Below are 19,236 nucleotides of genomic sequence, written 5' to 3' on the forward strand. Positions count from 1 at the left end.
AAAAAAAAAAAAGTAGAACGAACTTCTAGTGTATACCCAGCTTTAAAGTCCAACTCCGGTCAAGATTTTTTTTTTCCAATGCAGTGGGGTTGTCCCCGCACTGCAATTAGTTTTTTGCTTGGTCTCTACCCTGGAAAGCAGTCAGGTTTGTTTATACCAGTAAGAAGTAAAGAAAAGCAACACAAAAATCTGTATGCCGCTATTACTGACCTCCCCATCAGAGAAAATTCTGGTCGCCTGGCTGTTATGATCCATAGGCTTAATTCCCATTCACACATGGCATGTGCATGGCCAGGCGGTTAAGAGACTTTTTTTTTTTTGCATGTTTATCCATGCGACTTGTAATATGGAAAGAGAATTGTGTCTTTGGCCTCATAGGTCTTTAAAAGGTAGTGCTTGAAAAATGACCATTTTTTAAGTAGCTCCTATTAAAGTACATGAGGCCTAAAACGTGCAATTCTGCCCCTAATAAGCTCATGCACTTCAAGATTCAGATGACCAGCAGCAAGAACTAAAGTTGGCCATACACTGATAGAATGGAACCTGGAAAAAACTGAAGAAACGTAAAAAAAAATCTGTAAATCTAATGTAATACTTTTACTATCTATTAATGCTAGCAGGATAAGGATTAAAAAGTTAGGCCTCCTTCATATGGAGTGGATTCCGCCAGCTCAGTGGGGAATCTGTCCGCTGATCCCTGCTGAGCAGGCGGATGGCATGTCTGTGTCCGCTCTACGTAATGCAGGAGATGAGTGTTCTTGGTTGAGAAAACCTCTCCTCACCTAATGAAGACTCCTGGGATGTATGATGAAGCTGCACGATTAATTGTAAAAATTAATGGAATGGAACGCAAATGGCGCCGATCGAGCGGCACCGTTACTCGGGTGCGGCCGTAGGAAAGTCCCCGGCTTCGGCCTAGCTCCGGAGATCTTGGTACACCCGGCGGGGGCTGTCTCGACAGGAAGTGACGTTTCGTCGCCGCTATCTTGCTCCACCCCATACTCCTGCACAGTAATAGTAGTGAAAAGGGGGTAAGCGGACATCTTGTTACACCCAACGGAGTTTTAGATTTCAGTTATTTTTAACACAACGAAGCTTATGTGCTTAAATACAGTGTTTGGAAATCCGACGGACTGTTTACATGTTAAATTTAAGAAGCAGCAGCAAACCTTCCATGCTTGCTAATGTGACAGAACACCTCTGATTTTCACATTTAGTTAAATGTGAAAATCAGAGCTGTTTCACATTAGCAAGCATGGAAGGTCAGCAGGTTTGCGGCGGCTTTTAAAATTTAACATGTAAACAGTCCATCAGATTTACATATACTGTATTTAAGCACATAAGCTCCGTTTTGTGTTTGAAAATAACTTTAAATACATTTTTGAGAATCGTGATCTTCATTCAATGCAAAAGTATCTCGATTCTCATTTTTCCCAGAATCGCGCAGCTCGAATGTATGATGACACTTGCCTAGGCCTGGAAACCAGGAAGTAACTGAAGAAATGCAGAAAAGACATTTTAAAACAAGCAAATTATATACTTTGCGATCTACTTATTCCAGCAAAAAATGTTAAAACAAACATGTCATACTTGCTCTGTGCAGTGGTTTTGTACTCCCCTTCTTGGTGTCCTATTGTACACCTGCGACCCACGCTGTCTGCGTCTATTGACAGTGTGGCTTGGCCACGCCCCCTCACTTCCTTTTCACAGAAATTGATTGCTGGCAGCAAGAGCCAATGGCTCCAGCTACTATCGGTCCACCCTGTAAGGCAGGGGTAGGCAACCTTGGCACTCCAGCTGTGGTGAAACAACAAATCCCATCACTCCTCTAGGAGTCATCTCTGTGATTGGGTCTTGCAATGTCTCATGGGACTTGTAGTTTCAAAACAGCTGGAGGGCTGAGGTTGCCCAACCCTGCTGTAAGGAGAGCGCCGCTGATCTCGGGTACAGCGCTGGATTGAGATCAAACTCTGGCAAGTAAAAAAGGGGAGAAGGGTGTGATGGGGAGCTGCACACAGATTTTTATTTTATTTTTTACCTTGGTGCCTAGACTGTATTAAGTTAAATCTTTTACCATTACAGCCACTTTAAAGATCTAAGAGAAGTATAGACTGCCAGTGCTGACCTTTTGTATATGGGAGTTTCCTGGCAGTCTGACTTCAGTAGTTGGATGCAATGAGCTGGCGCAAGTATGCAGATCAGGAAATAAAGGTGTAGTCAGAAGTCCATATTTGCATACTTCTTCCTTGTGAGTGACTGGGTGCTGGTTACAAGCTACAGCATGCAAGGAAATGGTACCTTATGGTACTGTAATGCTAACACTCTGTTCTAACTTAGAATGACACCACAGTGTAGGCGATGACAGACTTGGGGGGGGGGGGGGGGGAGAGGAGTATGGGCATTTTTATTTTTGACACAAAATGTGTTTTTCCAGGTCTGTGACTTGCCAGCTACTAAGGCTCATTTAAATATCTAAAGTCGCAAATCTCTTTTGGCCATATATGTGGTGCAAAAACCTCATAAAGTAAACAGATAAACTTCCTTTACCTTCCCTAACAGCCAAATCCTTAATTTGTGTCTCGCATGCTCCTGCCCACACTTCTGCTCAGTGTGAGGGTTTCAGCAACAGAGGCAATGCTTTCTCAGCCTTTTGTATCTGTTCTGATCAGTGTCCAGAGGGGGCGCCTCAGTCGCCTGTCCTTGCAGAAAGGGTGGCCGTGTATATTGCGCCTGATGGTATGATGGAGGTCCTTCCTGATGGGCAAGGAAACCAAATTTTCTTCCTCTCGGGTTTGCGGACCCTGGCTGTGTGAGTGGTTGGACCCTTGTGCAGGAGATGCCATTTATGGCACAGGACTCTGAAGGAACGACCTGGGTGGCTGTCCTTCAGCTCAAATGCACTGGTGATGTCACTGGCTACATGTACAGTAAATATTACCTAAATTTAGGCTTGCCTATTGGTAAAAACTATGGCACTTTAATATAATTTTTTTTTTTTTTTTACACTTTGCCTGTGATACTGCCATGCATATTTACATGAACTTTAACAGTTCGAGTAATTGAACCCCCACAAAACATTTCAGCAGCCACAAGCACTGGTAAAGCATAATACACCAATACTCCAAAGGGATTGCCTATTTCTACAATAAGAATTTGTTTACTGTTCAGTTTATTTTAACAGTTCGAATTCTCAGATATATTCAAAGAAAAAGTGCGGCGCACACACACTCTACAATGTCAGTGTGTGAACTATAACAATCACAACTTTTTATCAACTCCTCTCTTGCTCTTGGGCCACTTTCACACTTCGGCAGGAGGTGTGGTAAAGCGCCGCTATTTTTAGTGGCGCTTTACCGTTGGAATTGCGGCGGTATTCGGCCGCTAGTGGTGCGGTTTTACCCCCACTAGCGGCTGAAGAAGGGATAATACCGCCCACAATGCGCCTCTGCAGAGGCGCATTGTGGGTGGTATAGCCGTGGTTTCCCATTGCTTTCAATGGGAATGAGCGGTATACCCACTGCTCCAAGAATGCGTCTAGCAGGACTTTTTTTTTTTTTTTTTTCATTCTTGCATAGAATGCATGAAGGTAAAAAAAAAACTTCCGCCTTTAGAACTACTTTAAAGTGTTATCAAACCCACAACATTAAAATCCGTCTGTATATGCAGTAAAAGCATGCTTGTTATACTCACTGTGGCACCTAAGGGTTTAATCATCTGCATTGTGTAAAAAGGCTTTTTGATTCTGTATGCACAGATCCTCCCCTTCTTGCATTGCCCCCCCAAAACCTGTCCGGAGTGAAGTCAGTTTGTGCATTGCTAGGGAGGTTTTTTATTGGGTGGGTGCATGTGGTCCACACAGGGCCAGGGGTCCTGCATTCTGATAGGACAGACAGTGCAGTATGAAAACTCCTCCTACAAGCTTTAACCAGGCACTGATAGAAGTCACAAGACTGCTATATACTGCTGAGAAAAAGCATTTAGCAGTTTATATTTAGTAAAAGAATAGCATTTTGTGTGCTGTGGGGGACCAGATCTAGTGAATGCAGTGACTTGGGTTTAGTAACCCTTTAAGTGTTTTGGATTAGTAAACCATCTGGAACAAACTCAGTAGCTGCTAAATTTAAGGTTGACCTTTAAAAGGTTATCTATTCCTGTTGTAGCTGTGCAGGTATCATTAAGCATTTTCAGACAGGTTATTGTCAAAATATGACCTCAAAGGTTTTATAGCTGATGACTACATAATTTGAAACATCATGAAGAATGGCATTACAATACTATGTCTCATTCTCCTATGAAGGGAGTAGCCCGAGTTTGTACAATAGTAGGGCGTGGTGTGTATTTGTGTTTTTTTTTTTTTTTTTTTTTGTGTATAATTTGCTTTCTATTTATCCACACTTCATTGTATAGAATAGTTTTACTGCCTTTGACATCCTCTATTTTGTTTGCTGGTACAAATCCACAAAATACTTTGGTGTATCTAGGCAATCGCGTGTGGAATTGCCGCGATTTTTGCTCAGAATTCCATAGTCGTGGCATACCACAGGAAGCGTTTGCAATGTTAATGGCACCCCCAATCATTATGCAATTATTATTTTTTGCTGTGGTCGTTGGCTAAATTGTGCTACAATCACAGCAAAATGCACTGATGTGCCAGTAATCAGTAATTGCATCACAAATGCATCCTGCGGTTTGCCTTGATTCTGGAATCGCAGGGATTCTGCCTGTAATTCAAATCGTCTAGTTGTGAATTGTTGGGCTCTGTGGATTGTGATCAGTTCTGAAGATGTTGGCATTAAGCCTAGGTTCACACAGCTGCGATTTTGCCGCGATTTCGGCCGCAATTTAATGTAAATCGCGGCCCGAAATCGCAAAAAGTAGTACAGGAACTACTTTTTGAAATCGCAGATGCGGCGTCGCACTGATTAGGACAGTGCCATTGCCGACAATTGCCGCAGATTTGAGATGCGATTTGACATGTCAAATCGCATCTCAAATCGTTCCAAATCGTACCCAGTGTGAACCAGGGCTCAATGTAGATATTTATGGGTCTATCGGTTTGTGGTGTGCAGATTAAATTTAACCTGAATAGTAAAATGGAGAGTAAGCGATATGCACCATTGTAGTTAAATGGCCACTACAAAAAAATGCATCCTGGTAACTGGTTAGGTTTAGTTAATCTTTTTTTTTTGTTTTTTTTTTTGTTTTTTTTTTTTTTGTTTTCCTCTATTTCACTCACCTTTTATAGGCGTCATCTCATTTATATGCAGAATAATCCTGTCTAAGTAGCAGTTGGAGGTTAAGACAAATCATAGAACACGGAATTGGTGGCCAGCTTGTATTTGTGGTGTTTGTAAACCTAAATTTTACTTGTTTGTTAAAAAAATCTGTGGATTAGAGGGCCCCCCCCCCCCTCGAAAGTCCCGCACCGTGATTGTGCAGGCTTCTCTGCTGTTTTCCCGGCTCATTCATTGGTTGATTGAAAGCAGCGCAGCCATTGGCCAGCGCTGCTGTCAATCGCATCCAATGACGCAGGGCCAAGTGATAGTCGGCGGCTATGGCCACCCGCAGTTTCATGGGAGCGCGCCCGCAAGAACTGAACACCATGCAAGCTCGCATAAAGGTGTTGAGTCCTTGCGGGGGGGAACCGAGACAGCTGCCGAGGGACCCTAGAAGACAAGGTTCGGTGCCCTCTGTGCAAAACGAGCTGCACAGTGGAGGCAAGTATAACATGTTTGTTATTTAAAAAAAAAAAAATTAACTTTAGTGATCCTTTTGGCTCCATGCACACTGAAGCTGATAAACTGCAGTTTTTTTTTTTTTTAAAGCCCATAAACAACTATGTTGGCCTATGTATGTGCCCATGCACACCTGGGCATTTTTTAGTGTTAATAAACTTTGGAGTTTATTGGCTTTTTTCTGAACGCTCGAAATTCTCGTTCAAAGTGACGTCTTTCGGTGGGGAAAACGCTGGCGCCAGCGCTTTTTAGCGTTTTTTTTTATCCATTGAGAAAAAAAAAAGCCAATAAAAAGCTACACTAAAAAACGCTGATTAAAGCTATTGCAAAAACGCTAAACATTGAAAGGCTCCCTGTAAAGCTACTGGCGTTTTTTTATAGCTTTTATCGGCTTCAGTGTGCATGGAGCCTTAAAGTGATTTGAAAAGTCTTGCATTTAAAAAAATAAATATGTTATACTTATCTGCCCTGTGCAGTGGATTTGCACAGAGCAACCCAGATACTCCTTCTTGGGTTCATCTTCACTGCTTCTGACCCCTCCCTCCTGTCGAGTGCCCCCACAGCAAGTAACTTGCTATGGAGGCACCCCTGGCAAGCTGTAGCTCCGCGTCCATTTAGACACGGAACTGCGGTTCGGCCAAACCCCTCTCTCTCCTGATTGGCTAACTGACTTTGACACCAGCGGGAGCCAGTGGTGCCATTGCTTTGTCTCAGCCAATTAGGAGGGAGTATGAATGCAGCCATAAAGCGGAGGTCCACCCACCCCTGCAAAAAATGAAAAGCAAGCAGCTACATATACTACAGCTGATGACTTTTGATAGAACATTTACCTGTCCTGGAGTCCAGCGATGTCTGCACTGCAGCTGCTGTCAGGGTGCTGCCATTGCTGGTTAGGGAACCTGGTAATGAAGCATTACGGCTTCACACTGGATCCCTACTGTGCATGTGCTCTCCTACTGGCTCAGCGGGGGGAAGGAGGAGGAAGCCGAGCTGCTGATGTAATTTGCTGTGGCCTGATCTCCCAGAAGTGGGGACAGGATACCTGTCAAAGATGGGTATGTGATAACCCGCTTCTGAAGGAAGTGCTCATTCTAGTTCCCTTATTTCCTGCTCAGTGAGTTATTTGGCCACCCTGAGGGCATGTTCATATCAGACTTGTATTGATAAATCAGTGAAAGGAGCAAGATGAGCAGAAGTAATCATGAAGTGTACAGATGTGTATTCTAGAGCTAATATGGGATCCAATGGCCCTGGTGGAGGTGCAGCAGTCACTGTGAGGGTCAAACGCTACCCAAAGTATAAGAGTAATCTATTTGGTGATGCGCTCCTGAATGTTAAGTGATAACAAAGTTAACACTGAAAAAATATAAATAAACCTAATTGATAAAAGTCCATAAAATGAAAAAAAGTGCACAAAATGGAGCAATGCGCAATCCATGTGGATAAATAAATAGGACTGATTAATAAAGGTCCATATAGTGAAATAAAGTGCAACAGGTGCAAATAATGGCACAGTAAACAATTCATATAAATGACACAGTGCTGCAGGTGTTTGGTTTATTTATATTTTACCAGTGTAACTTTATCACACATTGAGGAGCGCATCACCAAATAACCATGAAGTAATGTAAATCTGTTATCTTGAACAAAGTATACTTTGTACCCGTCCTTGCATATGCTTTTGAGAAGTATTTGCTTTGTTGGCTATTTGGGCTCATGTACAGCTGCGTTGCCCTCTGAAAAGTGATCCGTAATGGACCACTTTCTCAAATGGTGATTGACAGGCAGCTGGGAGGTGAAATGTCTCCTCATTGCCTGTTTCAGCCCTTTTTTTTTTTTTTTTAAAGCTGCTCAACTGTTTTGCGTTTTGCAATTAACGCCTACCAGCCCTAAGTATAAAGGCCTTAATGACATTTGTTTTTTTACCCTATTTAGTGTGGATCCAAGGGTCACTTGTCCAAACCACCCTGATGCCATGCTTGTGGAAGACTATAGAGCCGGAGACATGATCTGCTCTGAGTGTGGATTAGTTGTAGGTAAGTTACTCTGATCATGTTAGAAAGTAAACCAATATCAGACTATAGGAATAAAACCATGACTAGGAAATGCATTTAATTTGACCAGTTTATTAAAGAGGGACTGCAGTCTGCTCACAAAATTTGTAATAAAAAACCTTTGCCATTCTGAAGCTTCCCTCCGACCACTTTGCATAATTTATATATACTGTGATTCTGTACTTGCCAAATATGCTGCAGAAATCTCCTTCCACAAAGTCTGGCTGCATCCATTTTAACTGTGGGCAGCTGAAGCTGCTGCCTGTTCTTCCTGGATTACGCAGACGCACACCTTCAGCTCTGCAGCTTTCATTGGCCCTCTAATGACTGATGCCTGCCCCTTACTGGCAAACTCTCAGGAGAGTCAGAGCTGTGCATGATGTTGTAAGCCTAGGCTTTTTACCCGACAAGAGGAAGTGGGCTGTTTAAGGTATTTACTGTCAGAAAAAAAGTTTTACTAGCCAAAGTTAAAAACAAGGGCAGAAGATTTAACAGATGGAAAGTTGCCACATTGTGGCATTTTTTTCAGCCTAGCAATATGCCAAAAGTACAGCATGTGTTATTAAACTGTGTACTTTTGAACAGAGGATAAGCAGTATATAAAAAAAAAAGCACACTGTATTATAAGCTAAACAATTGGTGTATGTATAACCAAAGGTCTAAAACCCTTGTCTAGTTTTTACTGCCATGTGTCTCTTGGGATTCATCCTTTTTCCTGGTGATTTTTTATTTCCCTTAGCGTCTTCCAGGACAGATGCCTATAAGAGAGGCCTAGGCTCCCACTGCCCAACCTAGATTTTAAAAGGCATGCTTCCCCGCCGGTTCCTCAGTTCTGGTGTTTCCTCCAGCAGGAGACGCTACAAGGAACCTTGGCTAAAGACAGCCAGGGAGGCTGAAGCCTGTATGTCTGGGAAGGGGACCTTTTCCTCCATCCTGCATGAGGTGTATGTAGATGAAATTACACTGTGTGGTAAAGCACAAGGCTGGCTGCCGAAAGGCAACAATAGTGCGGCATTCATAGCTCACAATCGGTGCAGCCATAAATATTCCTAGAGACATGGGATCTTCTCATGTCGGCTCCTTCTGACCTTTGACACGTCACTTTATGCAGTTGCTCAGCAGTTAACACTTTAGCTCTGTGGCCACTGATTAGATGGGGAGAGTCGGTCTCCTGGTGACTCGGGCGACGCTATCCAGGGGAGAAGGGTAAAAACTCTGCGCCAAGTGAATGCATATATAGTAGTAAATAAAATATGCTGCTCCCCTCAAAGAGTGAATGCTCCTAGTGATATGGGTAAAAGATAGGGGGCGCTAATATTTAAAAATAACAATGAAAATCATAGGACTGCACTCCTGAAGTCACTAATCCTTATCAAATAAACAAATGTGCACAAAACATTATCAAACAACATATGATTAAAACAAATTGTGAAATATCAATTGGTGCAAATAATATTCAGTCCCAATCTTAAGCACAAAAAAAGATGATAATAAAAGTCCATAAAACACTAAACGTCCATTCCGTGCTTGCTGTGATATACTGATGGAGAAGTGATTCTTCACCAAACTTGAATAAACAATTCCTGTGAGGTGGAACACACGACACGGACAGAGTACAATGGGAGCACGGCAGACCCCCAGATTACCGATTTAAGGCCAGCAGCCCCAGTTGTGAGTAGCCATTTGGCTAAGTTTTATCTTTGCTCATTTTTTAATAAACTAAATTACGCTATAGATGTTTCCATTGTTTCATTTCCGGCCGAGACCTTTGAGGAAGTCGCCTAATATCTCCATTTCAGCCTATGTGAGCAGGCATTATCCTGCATATGCTCTCATTGACTCTTTTTGAGTAAATGAGTCAATGTGCTCTGGTAAGCAGATTACTTATCCAGTCACTTTGGGTGTTTGGTGAAGGATCACTTCTATCAGTATATCACAGCAAGCACGGAATGGTGTGGTGTGCACTCATGAACCAGAAGGGTCAGCTCACACAGTTTGCACTGTAGGCACTGCAGTAAAACTTTGCCTATGTAGGACAAATATACCAACTCGCATAAAATCTTCAGGAAAGGGTCTTCAGGTTCTCCTGGTCAACTCGCAAACGGTGAAGAAAAAGGGCTCACATTGAAGGTGTTGCACCTAAACTGTGCCTTTTAACACTGGGGTCATGAGTTCAAATCCTAACCAAGCTAGCACCCTGCATGTTTCACTAGTGTTTTGAAGTTGCTGAATGGTGCCTGAAGTCCACATCACCTGTATGCACCCGATATAGAAAACTAAACAGAGGACCTTTGGTGACCAGTGCCCAATATCAGGGGGTAGCGCCCCTGGATGGCATAACAGAGGGTTAAAGGTTTCTAGAACACTTGTTTAGAAGTGGGAGAAGGCATGAATGGTGCATTCAGTAGGAGGTGGTTGCAGGAGGACAAGAAACACTCTTGTTCCACGGCCGAGGATAGAGCAGTGGGAAAGGGCTTCTCAGAAGGCTTCGGTTCAGGACCCTCCGCTCCCACCAGATGCTGTTTTTCCAGAGATCCAGACTTACCGGCCTAGTCTAGGGAGACAGAGGGCGTATTGTTTGGATTCCATGCTCAAGAGAATAAACTCTTCTGAAAGGAACCTGGTGATTCATTTTCCTACAATGAAAATAACTACTTGTGGCATTTATACTGGTGTCGTGCATCTCAGAATATTGTCTGACATAAGTTGATGCACGGTCAGTAAGCGGATGGGCAGCCCCCCAAGTGGTGGGTGACAAACAGCATGTCCAAGACTGTGTGCTATCACTCCCACAGGGGACCTGTTCTTTGTCCTGGACCGGAGGCGATTCTTGAATTGCATAACGCAGGAAGAGAGCCCTTCCTGTGACATACAAGGGTGACCCAGGTAGGAATGCTGGCATACGGCCACAGCACCTTGAATGCACTCGATCTCGTATGATCACGTAAGGCAAGACTAAACTTGGTGGAGACCTCCTCTTGCAGTTGCGGGCACTTCCATCTGGACCATATATAGGGCAGTTAACCCTGGGATCTCGTATTTCCTCCGGGACCTCTGGTTTCCTCCCATAAACTTCCTCTTTGGGCCTGAACTGGTATAGGGTTGGCACTCTTGGGTGGATGCCATCGCTCAGAGCTTGTTTGCCCGGGTGCTATGCCATCTCGCCCAAACAGTCTTACCAGTGGGCAGAGAACACTACGGTCATTCTAATTGTATCGCACTGGCTTAAAGGACCATGGTTCTCCGTCCTGAGGGCTCTGGACACCTGGTGGACTGGCTACTAAGAGGGATCCCTCCAAGATTATATTGTTTGTCTGTAAACATCCCTTGTACAAGAAAAAAGGATTAATAGAAAAAATTATTCAGCGCTGGAAAAAATATAAATCAGAAAACTAAAATATGCAGGCCAGCACTTAAGGTAAATTCAAATAAAACGCCTCAACAGAGCATATAAAGATAATAGTGTAGCGCAAACAGTGAATAAAAACTAATAAACCACATTAAAGGGGTGGTTCCACCTAAAACTCATTTCTAACAATATATTCGTAAGACCCGTTACACTGCGGGTAGGCTGGCTTCTTTTTTTTTTTCCCCGTACATACCGAGATCTCGGGGGTCTCGTCCCTAGGCGGTGGGCGTTCCTATTTGATTGACGTTCCTCGGACGGGCGCATACGTGACGTCACGACTTTCCGAAAGAAGCCGAACGTCGCCGCGCAGGTGCCGTATAGAGCCGACTCTATACGGCGCCTGCGCGGCGACGTTCGGCTTCTTTCGGAAAGTCGTGACGTCACGTATGCGCCCGTCCGAGGAACGTCAATCAAATAGGAACGCCCACCGCCTAGGGACGAGACCCCCGAGATCTCGGTATGTACGGGGAAAAAAAAAAAGAAGCCAGCCTACCCGCAGTGTAACGGGTCTTACGAATATATTGTTAGAAATGAGTTTTAGGTGGAACCACCCCTTTAAATAAAGCGAAATCATACAACAAATTATTTTTAGCGTGAAAAATAAAGTCCATAAAGTGCTTAGGTGCAGATGAAATCCAAAATGAAAAATTAAGTAAATATAAAAACTAAAACAAATTCCAAATCAAAGACAAAAACATGACTCTTTAAGAGCTATGGGTGGAAGTGATGTTTTGACATCTCTTCCACCCTGCTATGGTGAAAGGTGGGGGCTATCTTGCCCTCACTCGTCTCCATACCCAGCCACGGACAGGACCCGATTGCCTCCGCCGCTACTGACGGCCCCCGATAAGCGATAACGGTGATCGTATGGTGAAGCCGCCACAAAAACCACCATTATTGGAAACTGGACTGCTGCCTTAAGGCGAGGATATCTGGGTTATGGCAGCTAGCTGCTGCTATAACAGATATTGTTCTTCAAAGTGTCGACAGACAGTCCGGAAGTGGTTAAAATAACCTGAATAAATCCCATGAAAGAATAACTTGATGTAGTAGTAAGTTGATATGCCCACTGAAGACTCTAGGAACTGACACTTTGTAAGGCCCGTCTTGTGCATTAGAATGCTGGGTGTCCTTTGGTGTTTGGGTTTGTGGCGGTGCAATGTGGTGTGGCTTTGGCACCGTGTGTGTGACCAATCCTCAGTCTCCTAATAAGTGTGATTTAATTTTTCTGCAGTTTGCAGTAGTCCAATACCATGTTAAGTGTACCTTTTTTCCAGACCTCTGGTGGTCAGTGCCTATGCCCCCAGCTGCCTTCTACGTTTATAGGACTGAAGAGACTTGTGAGTTTATTGAGAAATCATTGCCTTCCAACTCGGAGTGAGTCAGGAGGATGAGTATGAGGAGAAGAGGACTTACAAATATAATTTTATCTGAGGAGCTGGGACAAGCTTCTCTGGGCTTTTTATGCTACCCTGGAAATTCAAAAGTATCGTCTCTCCATGACTGTAATGTACCAAGGTCTCAATGAGCAAAGAGGATGTGTTTTCCCTGTGCCTTAGCTCCCCTGCATGAACGGTACATGACAGGATCCTGAAACATTTAGGTCTCAAGAGATTCCCCCTTGATGGTCCAGATTCATTATGGCGTAAGATGCCCAAGTTAAATGTGACTTTCCCCAGTTGTCTGAGCTGACCTAGCCCTGGGAGATGTAGGCATGCTGAAAAAAATGCTGTGGATCAAAGGATGGATTTCCTGCTTATAAGATCCTGGGAATCGATCTTGCCTAATAAGAGTATTGTTTAGGACACTTGAGGCAAGAATTCCTAAATAAACCTTGGATTCATTTTTTGCTTGAGGACTGTTGACTATATTGCTGATGCTTGCAGAGTTCATTTGTGTGTCTACTTTGCTTAGACCAATTCTGCTTGCTGAAAACGTTTACCAGGCTACTTGGCTTCTAAGGTCAAATAGTGTGGCATCCTGTTTGCAGATGAATCACCTCCTATTGCTGGAAGCAATCCTGGACCACACGTCTGATAAAAAGGCAGTGAAAACTAAGTGTTTCTCGGGGTAGGGTGTTATTTTCTTTTTTGTTCTTGTATCTTTCTAGCAAAACATTTAGGGAATTATCGTGCGGTCCTTTATCTAAAACGGAACAAATCTATGCTGTACAGGAAGCTCAGCATTGACTCCTATTTTCTTTTCTTAGTCATGAATATCCTTTTACCAAATTTGCTTCATGGCATCCATAGACTTAGATGCATACCTGCATATTGCCATACTTTGAGAATCTCCGAAGCAATTACATCCAGCTGTGAGAATAGGGGGACAGACATCTCACCTACAGTGCAGAGCCCACTATTTAGAGTTTCTTTCGCAGCCCCTTTTTGGTCACAAGGTGTCGGTTTCTTTATCTGAACACCATTCTGTTTTTGTTTGTTTGCTGCTTCAAAAGAGCAATTTTTAGCAGATCTGTGTTCCGCTCAGAGGTGTTTGAAAAATCTAGGTTGGTCTCTTTCAGAAATCAAACCTTTTTTTACCTTTTCCAGGATGTTCTTTTTATGAGTTGCTCCAATTCTATCCAGGAGAAGATTTTTCTTTATAAAGGTTACACAGCTATAGTCAACCATGTTGACATTGCAAACTAATCAGGTTTTATCGAGGATGGCAATGTCATCTCTGGGTCTGCTGTCTGCAAACCCCACAGAGTTAATTCTGCAAATATGGGATCAACAGCCTGAATACTTGGATTCCAAAGTAAATATTCCCAGTCAGGTGAAAAGATCTGACTTCAGAACAACCTTTCAGGAGACTAGATTGGCCATGGATGCTGGTGCAGGGGGCAACTGGTCATGAACGATGCATCAAAATCCTCCAATTGGAGAGCATTAAGTGCCATTGGTCTGGTTCTAACTTCATTTGAGGATCTTCTAGGTCAGCCATGTTGGCTTTCTTCGACATTGCCACGGCTTTTGCCTATGTCAAGCCAGGGGACACCAGGAGCAAAATGCTTCCGCTTCTAGCAAAAGTGTATCGGGCAAACTCAATCTGCTACCTAAGCAGGCATCAAGTTCTGGAAGCAGAGTGGACTCTAAATCAAGAATGGTTTATTTTCATATAACAGACAGTTGGGGTATCCCCAGGTAGGCCTGTCTGCAAATCCTGGAGATTGCAAATGTCCCTGGGGTGTTTTGTTCAGGTAAAGGGGGGGAAAAATAGAAAAGCCCTGGAGGTGGGTGGTGTTAATGGTTCCACTTATCTCTGGGACTTCATATGTGCTATGCCTTTCTCCACTGGTCCTTAAAATGCTTCAGAAGGAAAGGATATTGGTCATTTTTATTGCCCGTTTTGGCCCAAGAAGCCCTGGTCCTCAACACTGCTCACTCTGTTGAGGCCCTAGAGGACTGTCTTCTGGGACCACTTCTCTATCTAGGGACAGTCTAAAGTTGACAAGGTAGTCTCTGAAGAACAGTTGCTGAGGAGTAAAGGTCTTTTCCGACCACCTAATTTCCAGATTGCTAGCAAGCCACATGAAGGTAAAGCTGGCATGGGTGAGTTTTTATTCAGCCAGAAGAAAACTGGTCCAATTCCCCAACGTTCGAGGTGGAAGCAGGAATCCTTCCCACTATATCGTGTTCTGACAGCAGGGAGACTACCACAGATCAGGACTTATTAACCCTTTTTCTGCCAGGTTATTAGCGCACACTGTACTGCAGCCACAGGGAGTTTGTGTATACCCAACAAGCCGGCTGCTACCCAATTGTTTTTGAACTCCCCCTTAACCCTGTGAAGTCAACGGGACCATCAACACCCTGTCGGCGTATATAGATGCATGAATATCAAATGTCACCTTTTGACACTACATTCTATAGTAAATTTGAGGTTATATGTTCCATTCAATGTACTGTACATCATAAATCCTTCCAACTCGCTGGTATGTTCTGATCTGCACATGGCAGGCAGATGTATTGCATAAGTATGTGGCACAGGTAAATCGACTAAACTGGGTCCCCTAATATCTGCTCAACCCCCCCCGCGCCACCCCCTGCACCTGGAGGAAATTGGAGTCTCCAAAATCTGACTAGAATGTTTCAGCAGCTCCAAAATGAAACGGTTGTAAGTTCTGAGTTGGCTGTTTTTCACTGAGATCAGACTACAGCGACTCCTTTGCTATGTGGGTATTAAAATTGTGAAGGGCCTTCACATCTCCTGTCACAAGCCATAAACACTGGTATATAAATGCGATTTTTATGATTATTTTAACATGTCATGAGTAACTTTGTATATAAGAAGGCAGGGCCACGACGTGTGGGCGGAAATGGTCATCCATTTATTGACTCGTTTTTTCTGTTACACCAAGTAAAAATGATATAGTCGGGGCAGTTGAACAGAAGTGGATTGGCAGAGCAACTGTTTAACTACAGTGGCCACTTGTGGATCGAAATTTGTCCCGTCCCTTCTGAACTGACACGATTGTAAATCATGTATGACCAGGTTAACTAGAGCAATTTATGGAAAGTACTTACTGTATGTCATGGTGTGGTGTAAATAACTGTAAAGCTGAAGAGATCCCTTGAGTCTTGGAAATTTTGCAGGAAGGGGCTGAGAAGGGATTAGTCATGAACACCCTCCAGGTGTAGGTACAGTGGCTTTTTGTCTTCAGATTTAACTAAACCATGTAGTGTAAGGGCCTGTCTGATTGCATAAAAATTGAAACTCTGAAGGTTTGACCTCATTTGTGTGGTGGTAGGTATTCCCGCGCTACTAGGAGATAAAGTGAGGGGGCTTTGGTGCAGCAGACATTGTGTGGGTCAAACGCTACCCAGAGAAATTAATGTAAAATCAAATGGTGTTGCGTTCCAAAATTTATAAGGTGCTAAACGTGATTCAAATACTATGTATCCAATACAAAATAAGTAAAATGCGTTTAACTTGAAATCGTATATGAAACTCCAAAACAATATAAATTAAAACATGTGAGTAAATTCAAGAATAGTCCATATATTAACCACTTAAGGACCACCTCACGTACATATACTCCATCACTAAAAAAGATGACTATCTCGGTAACGGCAGCAGCTGCTGCCACAACTGACATGTTCATCTTTACCGTGGCCGGTGCTGTAAACAATAATGGTGGTCTTCGCGGTGGATTCGCTGCAAGATCACTGTTGGCGGCGAGAGGGGGGCCTACCAGGGGCAGCGGCGGAGGCGATCGGGTCCTTCACGCTGCTTGCCTCGGCTACGAGTGAGGGCAAGATGGCCCCCACCCGTCTCCATAGCATAACAGGGGCCGGAAGCGTCGTCAAAACGTCACTTCCGCCCATGCTGCTTAAGGACCCCTTCACGCCGATGTACATCAGCAGAATGGCACGGCTGGGCACAAGTACGTACCTGTACGTCTTTAAAGTGCCCAGCCGTGGGGTCACGAGAGTGATACGCTCGCGTGCCGGTCCGAAGCTGCGGGACCCGATCACCGCCGGTGTCCCACGATCGGTCACCGGAGCTGAAGAATGGGGAGAGGTGTGTGTGTGTGTGTGTGTGTGTGTGTGTGTGTGTGTGTGTGTGTGTGTGTGTGTGTGTGTGTGTAAACACCTTCCCCGTTCTTCATTGTGGCAATGTCGGTGATAGTCTTTCCCTATATCATGGAACAGACGATCACTGAAGTCACACGTCCAGCCCCGCCCCCCTACAGTTAGAAACACATGAGGTCACAGCCCCTACAGTGCCCCCTAGTGGTTAACTCCTAAACTGCAATTTTAACAGTAATCGGTGCATTTCTATAGCACTTTTTGCTGTGAAAATGACAATGGTCCCAAAAATGTGTCAAAATTGTCCGATGTGTCCGCCATGTCGGTCACAAAAAAAATCGCTGATCGCCGCCATTAGTAGTAAAAAAAAAAAAAAAAAATGTTTTAATAAAAATGCAATAAAACTATCCCCTACTAGCGCCGACATATGAAAATGGTGTTCAAACCGCACAAGTGAGGTATCGCCTATAATAGTTAGAGAGAGAAATAATTCTAACCCTAGACCTCTGTAACTCAAAAGATGCAACCTATAGAATTTTTTTAAATGTCACCTATGGAGATTTTTAAGTGTGAAAGTTTGACACCATTCCAAGAGCGGGCGCATTTTTGAAGCGTGACATGTTGGGTATTTTACTCGGCGTAACATTATCTTTCACAATATAAAAAAAAAATTGGGCTAACTTTACTGTTTTATTTTTGAAATCAAAGTAATTTCCCCCCCCCCCCCCCCAAAAAAAGTGCGCTTGTAAGACCGCTGCGCAAAATACGATGTGATAAGTATTGCAATGACCGCCATTTTATTCTCTAGGGTGTTGGGGAAAAAAATATATAATGTTTGGGAGTTCTAAGTAATTTTCTAGCAAAAACCCTGCTTTAAACTTGTAAGCACCGAGTCTAAAAAAACAGGCTCGGTCCTTAAGTGGTTAAAAAAAAAAAAAGAATGTGCAAATCTGAAAGTATGATCTTCCATAGGCAGAAAGGGCCGGTGCAGAAACAAAGTGCTGAATAGTAGCAATAGGTTGCACTGTGACTTCAGTGATTGGCATCTTCAGTGTGATTCACACCCGTGGGTGTGCCAACTTCTTACCTTACTACTGTAAGATAATCAGCATATCAAAGTATGGGAAGATGATCACAAAAAGGGGGGGGAGGCCCCAGGAAGGGAACGTTGAAAGGCCCCCCCCTTTCTTACTGGTAACTTTTATTTTAAAGTGTACATGCATCCATGTCTCCATGCTTTATTTTTTTATTTTGAAATCCTGTTAAACAAAAGTAAATATAAACTTTTTTTTTTTTTTAAAGCTACAGAAAAAGCTCTAGATTGGTACTGATCATTCCTGCCATTGTAAGATGTCATTCTCAGTTCTTACCTGTTTTTTTTTTCTTTAACCTGTCCTTCTCTCAGGTGATCGAGTGATTGATGTTGGGTCTGAATGGAGAACTTTCAGTAATGACAAGGCTACCAAAGATCCATCTCGAGTTGGAGACACTCAGAATCCACTGCTAAGTGGGGGTGACCTGACTACAATGATTGGCAAGGTAATGACTTTTATGAAACCAAGATTACCATAGGTGTTAATTTTATCTTCCAAGATGATCACAAAGGCATTGACAGGAATGCCATTGTATTTGTGAAAAAAAATTGTCTCATTTTCCCCCCCGAATCTTGATCCAGCGATGTGCATGAGAGCAGTGGCTCTCTGCCTCCTCCATAGGCTTGGACAACATCGGGAGCCATTGTCAATAACACACAAGAAGCGGGTATTGAATAACTAGAAGGTATTTTAGAAGTAGGTGCATAATTAGGGAAAAAGTGTGAAAACTTTCTAAAGCTGTTTGATGTGACCCATGCAAGGGGGTTTTTGACAAATCTTTGCTTTTCTAATTGTACCATTTTCTAATGCTTTGTGAGGTTTTATTAAGTGAATGTCAGTTTTAGTGTCTGCAGCGTGTTTCTCCAGGTATTATTAATTTTATCATCCATCTCAGTTCATTTCAACTAAATTAGGGCACTTTTATAGACCTTTTTTAAGTTGTCTGAAAATGCCAATTTTGACCACCAGAGGGGGGAAATTGTGTGTGTGTTTTTGCAAAAGTGAAAGATTGAAACCTAATCTATATTTCTGTGGTTTATTTTGACTTGCACTCGATGATGGGAAACTTTAACCGAGCATCAAACTAATGCAGCGTGCTTTTAGTCTCCGGCTGATGTACAGAGATATGTGAAGATTTTGCTGTCTACTTTCAAATGTTTATTAACCCAAATGAACTCCCCTTTGATGACTGTCTGTCCAGGCAGAGCAGGGGTATTTGGCATAAGCATTCTTGTTAATTTAATCATTGTATTTTAATCTTGATACCCAGGGAACAGGAGCAGCTAGTTTTGATGAATTTGGGAACTCCAAATATCAGAATCGCAGAACAATGAGCAGTTCAGACAGAGCCATGATGAATGCATTTAAGGAAATCACAACAATGTCTGACAGAATAAACCTCCCACGTAATAT

At 43.2% G+C, this 19,236-nt stretch overlaps 1 protein-coding gene across 1 annotated transcript in view; it reads left to right on the forward strand.

Annotated features, from left to right (window-relative positions):
- Positions 1-19,236, forward strand: part of GTF2B (general transcription factor IIB) — a 35,437-nt gene that overhangs the window by 5,459 nt on the left and 10,742 nt on the right. Inside the window, exons 2-4 of the mRNA XM_040360074.1 lie at positions 7,671-7,771; positions 18,135-18,268; positions 19,094-19,236. The exon at positions 19,094-19,236 is cut by the window's right edge and continues 4 nt beyond it. Of these exons, the coding sequence (XP_040216008.1) occupies positions 7,671-7,771; positions 18,135-18,268; positions 19,094-19,236 (378 nt within the window). The remainder of the gene's footprint in view (positions 1-7,670; positions 7,772-18,134; positions 18,269-19,093) is intronic.

The sequence above is a fragment of the Rana temporaria genome, chromosome 7, assembly GCF_905171775.1.
Source record: "Rana temporaria chromosome 7, aRanTem1.1, whole genome shotgun sequence".
NCBI classification, from domain to species: domain Eukaryota; kingdom Metazoa; phylum Chordata; class Amphibia; order Anura; family Ranidae; genus Rana; species Rana temporaria.